Below are 16,978 nucleotides of genomic sequence, written 5' to 3' on the forward strand. Positions count from 1 at the left end.
AAGCAAAGCAATCTCTGGTCAGACGTCTTGCTAATGAGGATTTGGAATATTTTCTTTTACTATATTTGAACAACAGGGAAAAAGGCTGCTTCTTATGGTTGCTGGAGGGAGTTGATCAAGATGATTCATTGGTCAAACAACTCCTAGTGAATAAAAAAATAAACTCTATAAATTTCAAAGCTATTTGAACTCAAAATAATCCCCCAAGAAATTTTAATATAGTCTGAGTATTTGCCAAATTTCATTGTCTCAGCATTACTGACCTAACACCAGTTATCTTGCTTAGTTTTCCAAGGGGTCTGAGAAGAGAGTTTTTCCATCTGTGAGTGAATTTCAATATATTGAAAAGCCTTGTGAAAGTGGTGTTTGTCTGCAGTAAGTTCCCACAGACTAACCAAAATATCAACCTTATTTAGTTTGGGCAAAAAAAAGAAAGCTCATTGCGCTAACACTGATCACATGATTAGATCTTTGATGATAAATATATTTAATAGTAATGTGAAAAAAGAAATAATTTATTTGTTAGTTAAAGTAGTCAAAGAGTTTAAACCGCTTCTGTAGAACATTTTACCAGGAGGTATGAAAATCCTATTATTTGTACGGTTCTTTCATTCATCTAATTCCATTTATTCATCAAGTTACCATTCAATGTATCCCAGAGATCTTTACTGAGCACCTATCATGTTCTTGACCCTGAGGTAGCAAAGATAAATATTGCATTTCGCTGACCATGATAGGTCAAATTGTAAGGCATGTAAGGTAGGTACCGGAAGGAAGCAACTGAAGAATTATATATGATACAATAAGTTTAAGTTATGTACAAAACATTATGGTGCCCCAAGGAATGAGGGACAGATTGCCTTGTGTGAAGGCCAAGGATAACATTATAAAAAGGAATTTGATTTGGTTCTTTTTTTTTTTTAAATAATATTTTATTGTGTTTTTCGTAAAAGTTTACACGCATATTAGATTCCCATTTGACAATTTCTACACAAGTTGTTCAGTGACATTAATTACGTTTTTCACGATGTGTCAACATTCTTATTAATTGCATTGTGGTTGTTCCATTTCCTGTATTCTAGTTTCCCTGCCTCCCCACCACCCCGTCTTCTCATCTTTGCTTTAGAGTAATTTTTGACCTTTTGATATCATATAGATGGTTTTTTCATGAAGCCCCATACTCATGCATAATATTCTGTACTTTGTGTGCCAATCTGTTATTTCACTAAAAGTTGACCTCAGGGATAGTTTTGGTTCAAGGTTTAAAGAGTATCTCAGGGTGATAGTCTCAGGGGATCCTTCAGTCTCAACTGGTCCAGTAAGTCTGGACTTTTTAAGAATTTGAATTCTGTTCCACTGTTTTCTCCGATTCTATCCAGGTCAATTTATTGTGGCCCTGATTAGAGCAGTTGGTAGTGGTAGTCAGGCACCATCTAGTTGTTCTGGTCTCAGGGTAGATGAGCCTGTGGCTTGTGTAGGCTATTAGCCCTGTAGAATAGTTTCTTTTCTGAGACTTTGGTTTCCTTCTTTCTTTTTTGCTCCTAACGAGTAGAGACCAATAGTTTTATCTTAGATGGCCGCTCTCTAGGTTTTAAGACCTCAAATACTACCCACCTCACTAGAATGCAGAATGTGAACTTTGTAGTACCGATTGACTTAGTTGTCCTATGAGACTAAGGACCTATGCCTTCAAACCCAAAAAAACCATTTTCTCAAGATGTTTGGTTATGTCTGAGAAGTATCTGTAAATGTGTCCTCTATGAATATATATGTGTGTACACACATATCTGTATGTACACATACATATAGATACTTCTACCTGTCCACACGTATGTACTCACCTGTAACTACCTGCACACGTATATGCCTCTACAACTACATATGTGACCATACATTCATTTTTTGGTGATTGTTAGAGTTGTCAAATTATATATGTCATATTCTTGAGCACAAACATAATATGGATCTTTAGGATGAATAAGGATTCTCAAGTGCACTGCCGATAGAAAAATAAACAAATATGTGAAAATTCACCAAAGGAGAAACAAATAGCCTGTAAATACATGGAACATGCCCAGCCTCAAAAATTATCAGGGAAATGCAATCTAAAACCAAAGTGAGAGATATTATTTCATATCCATCAAAATAATAAAATTTTTTAAAAGTATGAGAATATTTAGTGTTGGAAAAAATGTGGAACAATAGGAATTCTCATTTGTTGTTATTAGTGTAAAATTATGTAAGTGCTTTAGAGAGTAACTTGACAATATTTGATGAAGTTAAAATTAAGCATACTTAGTTACCCTTTTATTAAACTAGTCCAGTATTAAACTCTCAACATGTGTATAAAGAGACATGTATGTGGATGACAGTTGTTGCATAGTTTGTAATAATAAAAATTGGGAATGCCCTAAGTATCCAGCAACGGAAGAAAGTATCAATGTTGTTGTAGAATATTCATAATTATATACATATTGCATTAGGAATAATATGCAGAGGTGAAATGATGGAACAAATAGCAACATGGATAATCTTACCTGAGTATATCCCACCTGAATTTACAGAGTGTCTCAAGAAAAGATTTGACACATTGAACACTAATGACTGAAGACCAGATGAGTTGTGGGATGATATCAAGGACATAATACATGAAGAAAGAAAAAGGTCATTAAAAAGATAGGAAAGAAAGAAAAGACCAAAATGGATGCCAGAAAAGACTCTCAAACTTACTCTTGAACAGTAGCTAAAGTGAATGGAAGTAATGAAGAAGTAAAAGAGCTGAACAGAAGATTTCAAAGGGCAGCTTGAGAAGACAAAGTAAAATATTAACAATGAACTGTGAAAAGACCTGGACATAGAAAACCAAAAGGGAAGAATACAGTTGGTATTTCTCAAGCTGAAAGAACTGAAGAAAAAATTCAAGCCTTGAGTTGCAATACTGAAGGATTCTACATGCAAAATATTGAACGACGCAGGAAGCATCAAAAGAAGATGGAAGGAATACACAGAGTCACACTATCAGAAAGAATTGGTTGATGTTCAAACATCTCAGGAGATAATATAGGATCAAGAACCAATGGTACTGAAGGAAAAATCCAAGCTGCATTGAAGGCATTGGCAAAAAACAAGGCTTCAGGAATTGACAGAATACCAATTAAGATGTTTCAACAAACAGATGCTAGGCTGGAAGCACTCACTCGTCTATGGCCAAGAAATTTGGAAAACTGCTACCTGGCCAACCAACTGGAAGACATCTATATTTGTGTCCATTCCAAAGAAAGGTGATCCAACAGAATGTGGAAATTATTGAACAATATCATTAATATCACACACAAGGAAAATTTTGCTGAAGATCATTCAAAAACAGTTGCAGCAGTACATAGATAGGGAATTGCCAGAAATTCAAACCGGATTCAGAAGAGGATGTGGAATGAGGGATGTTGTTGCTGATATCAGACAGATCTTGGCTGAAAGCAGAAAATCCCAGAAAGATATTTACTTGTATTTTATTGACTATTATTGACAAAGGCATTTGACCGTGTGGACATTGCAAAGAATGGGAATTCCAGAACACTTCATTGTGCTCATGAGAAACCTGTACATAGACCAAGAAACAGTCATTCGAATAGAACAAAGGGGTACTTTGTGGTTTAAAATCAGGAAAGGTGGCATCAGCGTAGTATCCTTTCATTTATTGAATAAGTATACTTATTCAATCTGTATACTGAGCAAATAATTCAAGAAGCTGAGCTACATGAAGAAGAACATAGCATCAGGATTGGAGGAAGGCTCATTAACAACCTGCAATATGCAGATGACTTGCTGGAAGTGAAGAGGACCTGAAGAACTTACTGATGAAAATCAAAGATGACAGCCTTCAATATGGATTACACTTAAACATAAAGAAAACAAAAATCCTCACAGCTGGACCAATAAGCAACATCATGATAAACAGGAAAGTATTGAAGTTGTCAAGGATTTAATTTTACTCGGATCCAGAATCACTGTTCATGGAAGCAGCAGTCAAGAAATCAAATGATACATTGCACTGGGCAAATCTGCTGCAGAAGACCTCTTTAAAGTGTTGAAAAGCAAAGACGTCATGTTGAAGACTAAGGTGCACCTGACCCAAGCCATGGTGTTTTCAGTCGCCTCATATGCATGTGAAAGCTGAACAGTGAATAAGGAAGATTGAAGAAGAATTGATTCCTTTGGATTACAATGTTGGCAAAGAATATGATATACCACAGACTGCCAGAAGAACAAACAGATCTGTCTTGGAAGGAGTATAGCCAGAACGCCCCTTAGAAGGGAGGATGAGGAGACTTGGTCTCACGTACTTTGGCCATGTTATCAGGAAGGACCAATCCCTGGAGAAGGACATCATGCTTGGTAAGGTAGAGGATCAACGATAAATGAGATAGATTGACACGGTGTCTGCAACAATAGTCTGCAAACATTGTGAGGATGGTGCACGACCTGGCAGTGTTTTGTTCTGTTGTGCATAGGGTCATTATTACTCAGAACCAACTGGATGGCACCTAACAACAATAACAATGTTAAATAAATTTAAAAAAAGTACCAGTAGCATACATTATACTTTTGAAAGTAAAGAATTGCTGAACAACCTTGTATATGTATTTTTAGTGAGGTATACATATATGTTTATATCTCGAAACGAGAGCCCTAGTGATGCTGTGATTAAGTGCTTGTCTGCTAACTGAAAGGTCGGTGGTTCAACCCCACCACCTGCTCTGAGGGAGAAAGATGTGGCAGTCTGCATCTGTAATGATTACAGGTTTGGAATCCCTATGGGGCAGTTCTACTCTGTCCTATAAGGTTGCTGTGAATTGGAATTTACTTGACTACTATGAGTTTGTTTATTTTTTTTGTTGTTATATTTTGAAAAAATTGAAAGCCTTACATATGAATGATAAACACAGAATTGATGAGAGTGGTTACCTCTCATATAGAGGGAGGAGAACCAAGCAGGGAGGAAAACACACCAGCTCCTATTATTTTGAAATATTTTACTTCTTATTCTCAGTGGAGGGTATAGGGGTGTTCTCTACAATTATATATCTGAAAAATACCACAGTAAATTTAAAAACATAGGTTTTAAAATGGTTAAATATAATTTGAGGTCAAATCTAATGAACAAGTTAGTGAAGACTTTTTGGAAAAGAAATGATTAAAAAAGAGGCATGACAGTAAAGATTTTTGTTTTGCATGTTTCTTGTAAACTGGCTCCAAAACATTTCTCCAAGAGTAGCTTTGTAATATTTTGAGAAGTAGCTACATGGTTGTTATTTCTGCGTGTAGTTTCCCAGGGTCACGACTTTGAAGAGGACAATGCACACAGGGAATTATAAGATGCACATAGGGGCTTTCTCTGAACAGACATTCGTATTTGACTAGCAGCCTCATATGAGAACTATTTCATTTGTCACTAGGCACTAGATGAACCAGCCAAGACTGAAAGGGTCTCCAAGGACAACACGTTACACTCACCTTTGGAGGTAATGGCTTTAGATCATCCCTGCTTTTGGTGTGCAATCCTGAAACGCATTGCTAACCCAGTACCTGGTTTCAATTTTTCCAGTTGTGTAACCCTGCACAGCTCAGGCAGCAAACTGAAGAGCTCTGTGCTACCATTGATAAGGTCTTACAGGATTCCTTGTCTATGGTAATGCCTTAGACTAGAACGTGCAATTCAATACTTTGCTTCGCTTCTCTTTCTCTCTCTCTTCTTTAGCAGACGCATCACAAGCTTGTCCTTTTTCTTTTTTCAGCATTCTTCTGAGTCTCCTTCAAGTTCCCCACAGATGTTGTTGGGTTCTGATGCAATCAAAGTACGTGCACATTTAATATAATTTACTGAACTATAAGATTTACTAGACCAGTGATTTTTAAACTTCAGGTCAAAGCCAATAGTGAACCAAGATATTAATGTAGTGGCTAGCGATCAGCATTTTATAAACAGAATAATAAGAACATAAAATATCCTGTCTAAGAGTAGGTACTGTTGTATGACATTTGTTTCAATTTTTTTACGCATACATTATAGGAATGTGTGTAGAGAGTTGCAGTGTAAAATCTATTTCTTACTGTGGGTCAAGTTTAAAAAAGTTTAAAAGCCAATGATATACTATGTTGTATGTAAGCATTATAAGAAGCTTTCTCAAACTGCATATAGAATTTGTGGCTTATTCCTATCTCAAACCATTGCTCATCTCAAGCCGTTACTTGTGTAACTCATAGAGCCATCTGGAAGTGTAGAAGTGCAAAATGAAGTAGACTAAAGTAGTATCAGTCTAAGAGGTTTTACACAGATGTTATTTCTGAAATTATTTTTTCTTTTGGTTGACTGAATTTTTTCCTTTTTCTTTGACTCAGATGGACAGAAAATTCTGAATATTCTAGATTTGTTAGAGTATTACTAAAGTATTAATGGTTGTTATTGAATATCTAAATGTTTTCTTTTTATTATGTAGCCGTTTTTATTTATTGGGATAAAATACTACATTATCTTCAAAGTATTTTTTGCAAATAGTGTAGATCTACTCATCCAAATTTCAACATGCTTGTATTTTTTCCCTTAGTGATAATTACTAGTTTTTTTTCTCAGCCTTATTGTTGGTCTTGGAATTAGTAGGGGTACTTTTCTTCTTTTTTTTATTGTGCATTAGGTGAAAGTTTACAGAGCAAATTAGTTTCCCATTCGATAGTTTGTACATAAAGTGTTCCATGACACTGGTTTCATTCCCCACAATGTGTCAGCACTCTCCCCACTTCTGTCCTAGGCTCCCTGTTTCCTTTCATCCTACTTTTCTACCCCTTTCTGCCTTCTCAGCTTTGCTTTTGGGCAAATGTTGCCATTTTGATCTCATGTGATTGATTGTTCTAAGGGACATGTTCCTCTCCGGTGTTATTGTTTACTTCATGGGTAGAAATACTTTTTGTATGTGCTTTTTTCATGCAACTTGTTTTTTAACACACACACATATACACACATAATTTCTTAGTAATTTTGGAATTTAAATCTGAATTTTATGATTGTGCTTTTTGTTGATCTCTTTTTTATTAAAATTCTTGTCTCTCACGTATTCATACCTTCCTCCTAGATACATTTTTCTTCTTGTTGGCATCTTGCTAAAAATTGTATTCAGCAAAGTCTTTCTGTGTAGATTCTATCTCCTTTTGTCCCAGAGAATATCTTTATTTTGCCCTTTCACTTAAATTACAGTTTGGATGGACATAAAATGATAGGTCTTTTTCATGCAACACTTTTTTTTCCTAAATTCTTTCTCTTCAACAAAATACTTGTAAAGTATTTTGTCAGTATGATATTTATTCCTTTGTTACAGTGTTATAATTTACAGAGTGGCTCTGCAAGCCTTTAGAATTTTATCTATCTTTGATGTTACTTATTTTTCCTGTAATGTACCTGAAAGTGCCTTTTTTCCTCCCTTACCTATCTCGATTTGTACTGTCTGTGACCTTTCATTTGAAGTCTTCAATCTTTTTTTCCGCTTACATTTTGGATAATTTTTCATCATTATTTCTTCAAGTGTTTGTTTCTTTCTGGGACTCCAATAATACTGATTTTGTCACTTTTACTTCTGTATTACATATCTGTTAACCTTTGTATTTTTCTTCAACTTATCAGTTCTTAAATTCCTTTAGGAGAATTCCTTGATCTGATATTACTGTTTAAGAATTTGTTTGGTATCCGTTCTGTTCTTCAATTCCTATGTTAACTTCTTTACTGTAGCTTATATAGTTTTTTTTTTTTTAAAGTTAGATTTATGGATGTGTACTTTACCTACAGCAAAATTCACTCTTTTTAGTGTACAGCTCTATGAGTTTTGACAAAAGCAAACAGTTGGGTAAACCACCACTGCATTCAAGATATAAACCATTTCCATCAACTGAAAAAGTTCTTCTGTGCTCCTTTGTAGTATATCCCTTCCTCCAACTCAAGTGCTGGACTCCACTGATCTGTTTTGTGTCCCTAGACTTTTGCCTTTTCAAAGATGTCATACAAACATAATCATACAGTATGTGATCTTTTGAGTTTTGCTTTTTATACTAAATAGGAGGCATACGAGGTTCATCTATATTGTTGTATGTATCCAGAGTTCATTTCTTTTTATTGCTGAGTAGTAGTCCATTGTATGGACGTGCCATTGCCATAATTTATTTGCCTATCAACCAGTTGATGGGCAATTGGATTATTTCAAGTTTGGAGTTATTACTAATACAGCTGTTAAGAACATTTTAAAATAAGACTTTGTATGAACATATGCTGTCATTTTACCTAGGAGTGGGATGGTTGAACCATATATGATCTTGAACTATTTCTTATTTTTGATGTGGTTGTAAATGGTGTTGATTTTTTAAATGTCAAGTTCTGATTGTCTATTGATAGTATATAAATATAATTAACTTATTGTACTGATTTTGTACTTATAGCCTTAATAAACTCATTACTTCTAGTAGCTTTTTAAGAATATTCTATCAGATTCTCTATAGTGACAGTGATCATGTTGTCTGTGAATAAAGACAGTTTTACTTCTTCCATTCTCATCTGAATTCTTGTTATTTATTTTTCTTGCCTGATTGCACTGGCTGGAACTACCAGTACAATGCTGAATATAAGTGCTAAAAGCAGACATCTTTGTCTTGTTCCTGATTATAGGAAGAAAGCTTTCAGTATTAAGTATGATGCTAGCTATAGGTATTTCATAGATGCTTTTTATCTTTTTGATGAAGTTTATTTTTACCTCTAGATTTATGAGTTTTTTTACATTTTAAATTAAGAATAGATGTGTGTGTATGTATGTATATACTTATATATATACACATACACACGTATATCACACTGTAGATACCCAACAAATATTTGCTGAATAATTGAATTAAAGAAATAATATCTCATCTTAGAAAGTGTGAAAGTGGGACTGCAAAAGAAAAATTTCAGGATTACCAGACAGGATAGAGTGTCCATTCTAAGCTGATAATCATAAATTTAAAGTGAAATCGTTAGCTGGATGAGTGAATTTCCCAGCTATGTGGAATGCTTCTTAGGTGCAAGTATAGAGTAAATGGATGGAAAGGTCCATTCAGGGTTGATTTTTTTTTTTTTTTTTTTGCAGTTGAGTTTGTTACATTATAGAGAGAGGCAAAAAAAAAAAAAATTGAAGGTATTCAAATAAGTGAGAACATGAAGTCTATGAAAGTTAAGAGATAACAAAACCAGAAGGGAGCTGGTGAAGGTCAATGGTTTGGAAATCCCAATGAGGCTGAAGAAATGCTGCATGTTACAGCGGAAGAGATGGCTAGATTATAAATGACTGCAGTTCTATCTCGGGCACATGCTTTCTCTCTCTTTCTTGGATCTCTCACTTTGTTGTGGGCAGCCTTACGGTGAGGCTAGTGTAGGAAGCAACAGAGGCCTCAGTCTAGCTGGGAACTGAATCTTATAAACAATCATGTGAGTGAACTTGCAGTGGATTCTCCAGCCCCAGCTGAGCCCTGAGATGACTGTAGTGCCAGGTCTCCAGATGACATCTGGACTGCAAACTCATGAGAGACTCTGAGCCAGAACCATCTATGCTAAGCCACTTCTGGATTCCTGATTCTCAGCAATGGTGAAATAATAAGTGTCTGGTGTTTTAAGCTGCTAAAAGAAAAAAAAAAAAAAAAAGGAGGAAATGTTACATGTGGGTACTGAAGAAATGAAGCTGGTAGATAAGAAGTAGAGTTCTATGAGTAAGATGTTTGAAATAGACATTTCAGATGTTTTGCATTTTATTGATGAAAGCAAAGTCTAGGAACAGCCATGGGAGTGGATGATTGAAGTGGTGTGGACAAGAAAATCTTTGGAGTTGAGCAGCTCAAGGAATTGAGAGGATAGAGACTTCTGTGTGAATTTTAATGTTACCAAAAGTCATGAAAGGAATAGAATGAAGGAACAATTGTGATCCATGAGTTAACATCATCAATAAATAAAGGAAAATTGTCAGGAAGCTGATCAATAGCAGTAATAAAAGAAAATGAAAGTGGTAGTTCAATGAAATGATTTTCAAAGGTATGGAGGATTTTATAGAAAAAAGGGAGTAATGGCTAGAAAATCTCAATAGGAAAAACATGAACACTTACGCAAGAAGTTGAATCCTTTAGTATTTTCTTTATTACTTATGAGTAAAATTATTTTTATTTTCATACAGATGCCTACAACTCTTCCAAGAGCAGCTGGTCGAGAAACCAAATATGTAAGTACCATTACTGTTATACATACTGCTTTTTTAATGGATACATGTATGTTTTGGAGGGAACTCAATTATATAGTTATTTAACTTGAATTAACTGATTTTTTTCATAAGTGGAAAGGGGTAGGATGCTATGATTGGCCTAGGTTTGGAAAATTAGGTAAAGACGAGGATGACGTATTAGGTAAGTCTACTCAATAAATTCCTTAAGTGAGGTTTACTTTGATTTGTTTTGCTAAATTAAACAAAACTCCAGCTTATGCTTTCTGCCTTTCTAATTGCCAAAGCTTAGATGATATTTTCATTTTTGTTATGGTTTATTGTGCTTATTATAAGAACAGTCAACTCATATATTTTGAAATTAAGATTTGTCCATTTCAAACAGGACTTCCAGTTTAGTTGACTTTGTCTACTTTGTCTTTTCCACATTTAAATTATTAGCAAGTGGGCCAATTTCCACTCATGAGCACCAAATAATTATGGGAAGCTGGCTATACTAGGAATTGTCTTAGACACACACACACACATACACACATATGCACACACATCCTAACCTGCTCTTCATTCACCTAATAACATCATTGCCAGTCATGTAGTGAATTTATGCTTGTGACTGACATATTCTAGTAGAAATGACTTTGTCTCATAAGCAAATGTTCAGTTTTCAGTGTGAAACAAACCAATAAACTTTTCCTTTTAAATTAAGCATTATATTTCCTAGTATGTCATTTTGGTCATTGTCATCAAAACTAAATACTATTACATGTATATTTTGTGACATGTCAGTATTGCAGTTTTTACATTTTTGCCTTCATTTGAATCTCCTTAAGGCAGATAATAAACCAGGTTTAATTACTGAGTTCTATCACTTGAGGAAATGATTAGACAACATGAATAGGAACACTACTTAGAACAGTTCTTAGAACCTATTTGAAATAATACTTAAAAGAGTGGAGGCTTTAAGTAGGCTAGACTCAAGTTTAAATCACAGCACTTCTGCTTTCTAACTCTTGAGTCTGGAAAAATCACTTAGCCACTCTGTGCTTTAGTTTTCTTGCTTATAAATTTGGGAGTATTAATAACCTTCTCACTGGGTTGCTGTAAAATTTCTATGAGATAATGTATGAAAAGCCCTTACCGTCATCTGTGACACGGGAATTCTTTAATAAATCATAGTCATTCACTTTCTTTTCCTTCTTTTTTTCCTTCACTTTTGCCTTCATCCACTCCCCCTCCCTTCTCCTTTTATCTGTTTTTGGAAGACTAGAAGCACCACTATTTACTGAATTTCTTGATTCTTCATCTGGGTACAGAAAAAAAAAAAAAAAAAGACAGTTTCCTAAAGTTGTTTTTATCCCTTTGTGGTAAATATATTTCACAAGAGCCAATCCCCCCCACCTCAAAAGTAACGAGAATTTTTTTCTCCTACCTTCCTTTCTCATCTTGTCCTACCTTCCACCAAATCACCTCTGATTAGGTGTGCATGGCTGATGCCTCCACCTACATCACCTACATCTCCCACCCCTGGGTGATTAATTTGATAGAGATTGGAGTGATTTTAGAGGTGCTGCTTAAAACTCCATAATTAGAAGTTATTTCAAGTTATTCTTTGTTTTCTATCAGTTACCAGACTTGATTAAAGTAGGTTAACTCCCCTCCACCCATAACTCTGTGAGCGCATCAAAGTCATTTAAACTGAACACCGAATCATCAAACAGGTTCAGTACAGACTAGAACAAACATAAACTCTGATTCAGATATTATTCTAGACCTTGATTAAATTTGGTTTCTTGAGTGAGAAGCTTTTTTTTTTTTTTTTTTTTTTTACTTTCTTGCTACATGACATTTGAATTGTTATTTGTGACACCTCAAATTTGTCCATATCGTTTGGAAGACTTGAAGGGATAATTGGACAATAGAAGGTGAAAAACCAGTTCCTTGCTGCCAGCTCATGGATCAGTCACTCTTGTAAATATCTTGCTGCAGTTATTAAATTTGCTAAGTTCTGTCTGATACATTTAGTTAGAGGAAAAAATGAAAGTTTAGGGCAGAATTTCTCTTCAGCTTTATGCTAGATTTTATATGAATAATCTGTCTTAAATACATTAGGTTATAACTTTTCTTAAAAGAATGACATAATATTTTTCTTCTAGAAATTCTAACATTCATACTGGCTCCACTATGGGATGCCTCGCATTGTGGGCTGAGTAGTGTTCTCTTAATTAATTAATCAGTCTCTCATTATATTCTCCCCTCCTCTCCCACAAACACTCAAAAACAAGTCTGAGAAACCCATGGATATTGCAGTTTCTCACCATTTCTCTTCAAAACTTTCAAGAAACTAGGCATCTTTGCAGCATATACCTGCTGGGACTCCAAGTGCAGAGATTCTTGGATTAGATTCAAAAGCAGGGATCATGCAGTTTACCAACTCCTGCTCCGCAGAGGAGGCTGAACAAAGGGAAGACAAATTAGAGTCAAGAGAAGAACAGTGTTGTTACACGTGAGGATCCCCCCTACAAATTAGCATTGCCTACCCCAAATCCCTATTTTGGGTCCTTTTTAAAAGCATAGTGTATATTCTATTGATTGTGATTAGTGGGAAGACTGACTAGTATTATCTAGGTCTACTATTCAACTTTTCACTTTTGTTCTTTGATTCAACAAATAATTAAGTGTCTGCCCTGTACCTGTCACTGAGGAGTTACTGGGGTGAGAATGGTAAAGACAAAGGCAAGGGTATATTCAGGATAGTAAACAATTAGACAGTGAAACAAGCAAAATACTTTTTTTGTAGAAATTAGAGGAGAGCTGGCCAAAGAACTGTTGTTGTTGTTAGGTGCCATCGAGTCGGTGCTGACTCATAGGGACCCTACGCACAACAGAACGAAACACTGCCCAGTCCTGTGCCATCCTCACAATCGTTGTTATGCTTGAGCCCATTGTTGCAGCCGCTGTGTCAATCCATCTCTTTGAGGATCTTCCTCTTTTTCGCTGGCTGTATACTTTACTAAGCATGATGTCTTTCTCCAGGGACGGATCCCCCCTGATAACTTGTCCAAAGCATATAAAATGTGGTCTCGCCATCTTTGCTTCTAAGGAGCATTCTGGCTACACTTCTTCCAAGTTAGATTGTTCGTTCTTTTGGCAGTCCATGGTATATTCGATATTCTTCTCCAACACCACAATTCAAAGGTGTCAGTTTTTCTGTGGTCTTCCTTATTCATTGTCCAGCTTTCACATGCATATAATACGATTGAAAATACCATGGTTTGGGTCAGGTGCACCTTAGTCTTCAAGGTGACATCTTTGCTCTTCAATACTTTAAAGAGGTTGTTTGCAGCAGATTTGCTTAATGCAATGCATCTTTTGATTTCTTGACTGCTGCTTCCATGGGTGTTGATTGTGGATCCAAGTAAAATTAAATCCTTGACAACTTCAATCTTTTCTCCGTTTATCATGATGTTGCTTTTTAGTCCAGTTGTGAGGATTTTTGTTTTCTTTATGTTGAGGTATAATCCATACTGAAGGCTGTGGTCTTTGATCTTCATCAGTTAAGTGCTTCAAGTCCTCTTCACTTTCAGCAAGCAAGGTTGTGTCATCTGCATAACACAGGTTGTTAATGAGTCTCCCTCCAATACTGATGCCCCGTTCTTCTTCATATAGTCCAGCTGGTTGGTATTAAAACAAACTTACAAAGTTGCTACTTTTGATATATTAGAATGCTCATAGGATTTGCAATTTTCCTGGGATGATTATAACAGTTCAATAACATAATGAGAAATAGTATCGCTAATTCCTTTTTATGGGGACTTTGGTCAAAGGTTGATTTTCTCCATAAAAAAGTAAAAATCAAAAAGCTAGAAACAGAAGTACCGTAAGATCCAGCAATCCCACTCCTTGGAATATATCCTAGAGGAATAAGAGCCTTCACATGAATAGACATATGCACACCCATATTCACTGCAGCACTGTTCACAATAGCAAAAAGATGAAAACAACATAGGTGCCCATCAACAGACGAATGGATAAACAAATCATGGTACATACACACAATGGAATACTACACAATGATAAAGAATAATGATGAATCTGGGAAACATCTCACAACATGGATGAATCTGGAGGGCATTATTCTAAGTGAAATTAGTCAGTTGCAAAAGGACAAATATTGTATAAGACCACTATTATAAGAACTCAAGAAAAGGTTTAAACACAGAAGAAAACATTCTTTGATGGTTATGAGGGTGAGGAGGGAGGGAGAGGGGAATTCACTAACTAAAAAGTAGACAAGAATCATCTTGGGTGAAGGGAAGGACAACACACAATACAGGGTAAGTCAACACAACTAGATTAATCCAAAAGCTAAGAAGTTTCCCGAATACAACCAAACACTTCGAGGGACCGAGTAGCTGGGGCTGGGGTCTGGGTACCATAGTTTTGGGGGGCATCTAGGTCAATTGACATAACAGTGTATTAAGAAAGTGTTCTGCATGCCACTTTGGTGAGTGGCATCTGATGTCTTAAAAGCTTGCGAGCGGCCATCTAAGATGCATCAATTGGTCCCAACCCACTTGGAGCAAAGGAGAATGAAGAATACCAAAGATACAAGGAAAATATTAGCCCAAGAGACAAAAGAGCCACATAAACCAGAGACTCCATCAGCCTGAGACCAGAAGAACTAGATGGTGCTGGGATACCACCAATGACCACCTTGACAGGGAACACAACAGAGAGTGCCTGATGGAGCTGGAGAAAAGTGTGGAGCAGAACTCAAATTCACTTAAAAAGACCAGATTTAATGGTCTAACTGAGACTGGAGGAACTCCCGAAGCCATGGCTCCAGGACGCTCTGTTAACCCAGATCTAAAACCTTTCCCAATCCCACTCTTCAGACAAAGATTAGACTGGACTATAAAACATAAAATGATACTCATGAAGAGTGTGCTTCTTAGTTCAAGCAGATACACGAGACCAAATGGATGGCTCCTGTCCAGAGGCAGGATGAGAAGGCAGGAAAGGACAGGAGCTGGTTGGATGGACATGGTAAAACCTGGGGTGCAAAGGGGGAGTGTGCTGTCACGTTATAAGGATTGCAACTAGTGTCACATAACAAAATGTGTATAAATTTTTGTATGAGAAATTAACATGAGCTGTAAACTTTCACCTAAAGCCCAATTTAAAAAAAATTCAAGTTAAGATTTAAAAAAAAAAGTAGAAACCAATGCAAAATAATTCATTTACTTCTTTGATTCTTTATTGCACATAACTCTATATTTTAAAATAGGCCAGATCCAGTAAAAGCACCATTAATTCAAAGTAATTAAAATCAAGGTTTGCCTCAATTTATAGTGTCCCTGAATTGCAGACTATTTTAAAATAATTTAATTGAAGTTCCCTTAAGTGTAATAAAATTGAAACCAGGCTAATAACCCCTTGCATGTTGATCAGATTAATTTATCATCAGTATTTCACTTGATTCTTTTTAATAGATGTTAACATCAACAAAAATAATAGTAACCAATGTTTTGAATTCTTACATTGAAAATAAGCTTTAACTCTTATATTTAAACCTTACAACAACCCTGTGAGGTAGGTATTTATATTACACATTCATTTTACAGAGGGGGAAGCAGAGCCTCAGAAGTCACAGAGCTAGGAAAAAATCCTACCCAGGTGTTCCTTATACCAAAGCCTTTGCTGTTAACACTTGTTTCTACCTATAGGAGCTGGTAATAATTTGTGTTCTTAAATATTTAATCCATTAGTATTTATACTCTGAAAATGAGTGTAAATTACTTATTCATGCTCATTAACCTTCAGTCCAAACTTGGAATGAATAATTTCATATTCGATCATATTAACATGTAAAATGATAACGTTTTTACTATATTTTCAAGGCTTTAAATCACATATTTTTATGCAAATTAACTTATAATTTATCATAGAATATATGAGTAATTATTTCTCCTGCACTGATTTTTAAACAGTTTCTTTCCTCTTAGGTAAAGGAAAACATTTTCTATTTTAATTTCTATTTCATTCTATTTTCACTCCCTATCATCTTTGGAGGGGAACATCGTTTTTTCTTTGCATTACACTTGCCTTTGTAAGTATTTATTCTATTTCATTAACTGCTGCCAGTATAAATTCATTTCATTCACATAATTAAAAACCACAGTATGTGCTCTTAATAAAAAACAACCTCAGAAAACAGGGCAAGTACTTGGGACTATTACTAATTTATCAAAAAACCCTAATTTGAATCACATTCTACTGATGACAATTTATTTAATAAACTTTCTACATTCTACATGTTATTTTTAAGTGCCAGGGAAATAGCAGAGACAGGCTTATAGAATAGTATGTAGTACATAGATAAGATCTCATTTTAATGAGATTTAGGGACACAAAAATGTCACCACAATGGAAGTATATTGCTTCCAAATTATCACAATATATTGAATAATGTGTCAAACTTTATTAAGAATATTTCCACTCTACAGACATTCAAACAAAGTTCATCCTCCCCAGTTTAGCCAGCTTACTCATTCCTTTCATCGCTGCACTTGGATGTACACCTGGAGTGTTTCAGAGACCATGTGCACTAATGCAGCCATAGATCTTAGGTGAGAGGTGGTTTAGATCCAACTCAAAGTCCACATCTGCTTCCATAGGAGATTGATGGCTTACAGGAAGAGTTG

At 35.5% G+C, this 16,978-nt stretch overlaps 1 protein-coding gene across 1 annotated transcript in view; it reads left to right on the forward strand.

The window, feature by feature from the left end:
- The window catches only part of MLIP (muscular LMNA interacting protein), a 167,965-nt gene that overhangs the window by 47,151 nt on the left and 103,836 nt on the right, over positions 1-16,978 (forward strand). Inside the window, exons 6-9 of the mRNA XM_004386818.2 lie at positions 5,454-5,519; positions 5,603-5,686; positions 5,793-5,852; positions 10,233-10,277. Coding sequence (XP_004386875.1) covers positions 5,454-5,519; positions 5,603-5,686; positions 5,793-5,852; positions 10,233-10,277 — 255 coding nt within the window. The remainder of the gene's footprint in view (positions 1-5,453; positions 5,520-5,602; positions 5,687-5,792; positions 5,853-10,232; positions 10,278-16,978) is intronic.

The sequence above is a fragment of the Trichechus manatus genome, unplaced genomic scaffold, assembly GCF_000243295.1.
Source record: "Trichechus manatus latirostris isolate Lorelei unplaced genomic scaffold, TriManLat1.0 scaffold00172, whole genome shotgun sequence".
NCBI lineage: Eukaryota > Metazoa > Chordata > Mammalia > Sirenia > Trichechidae > Trichechus > Trichechus manatus.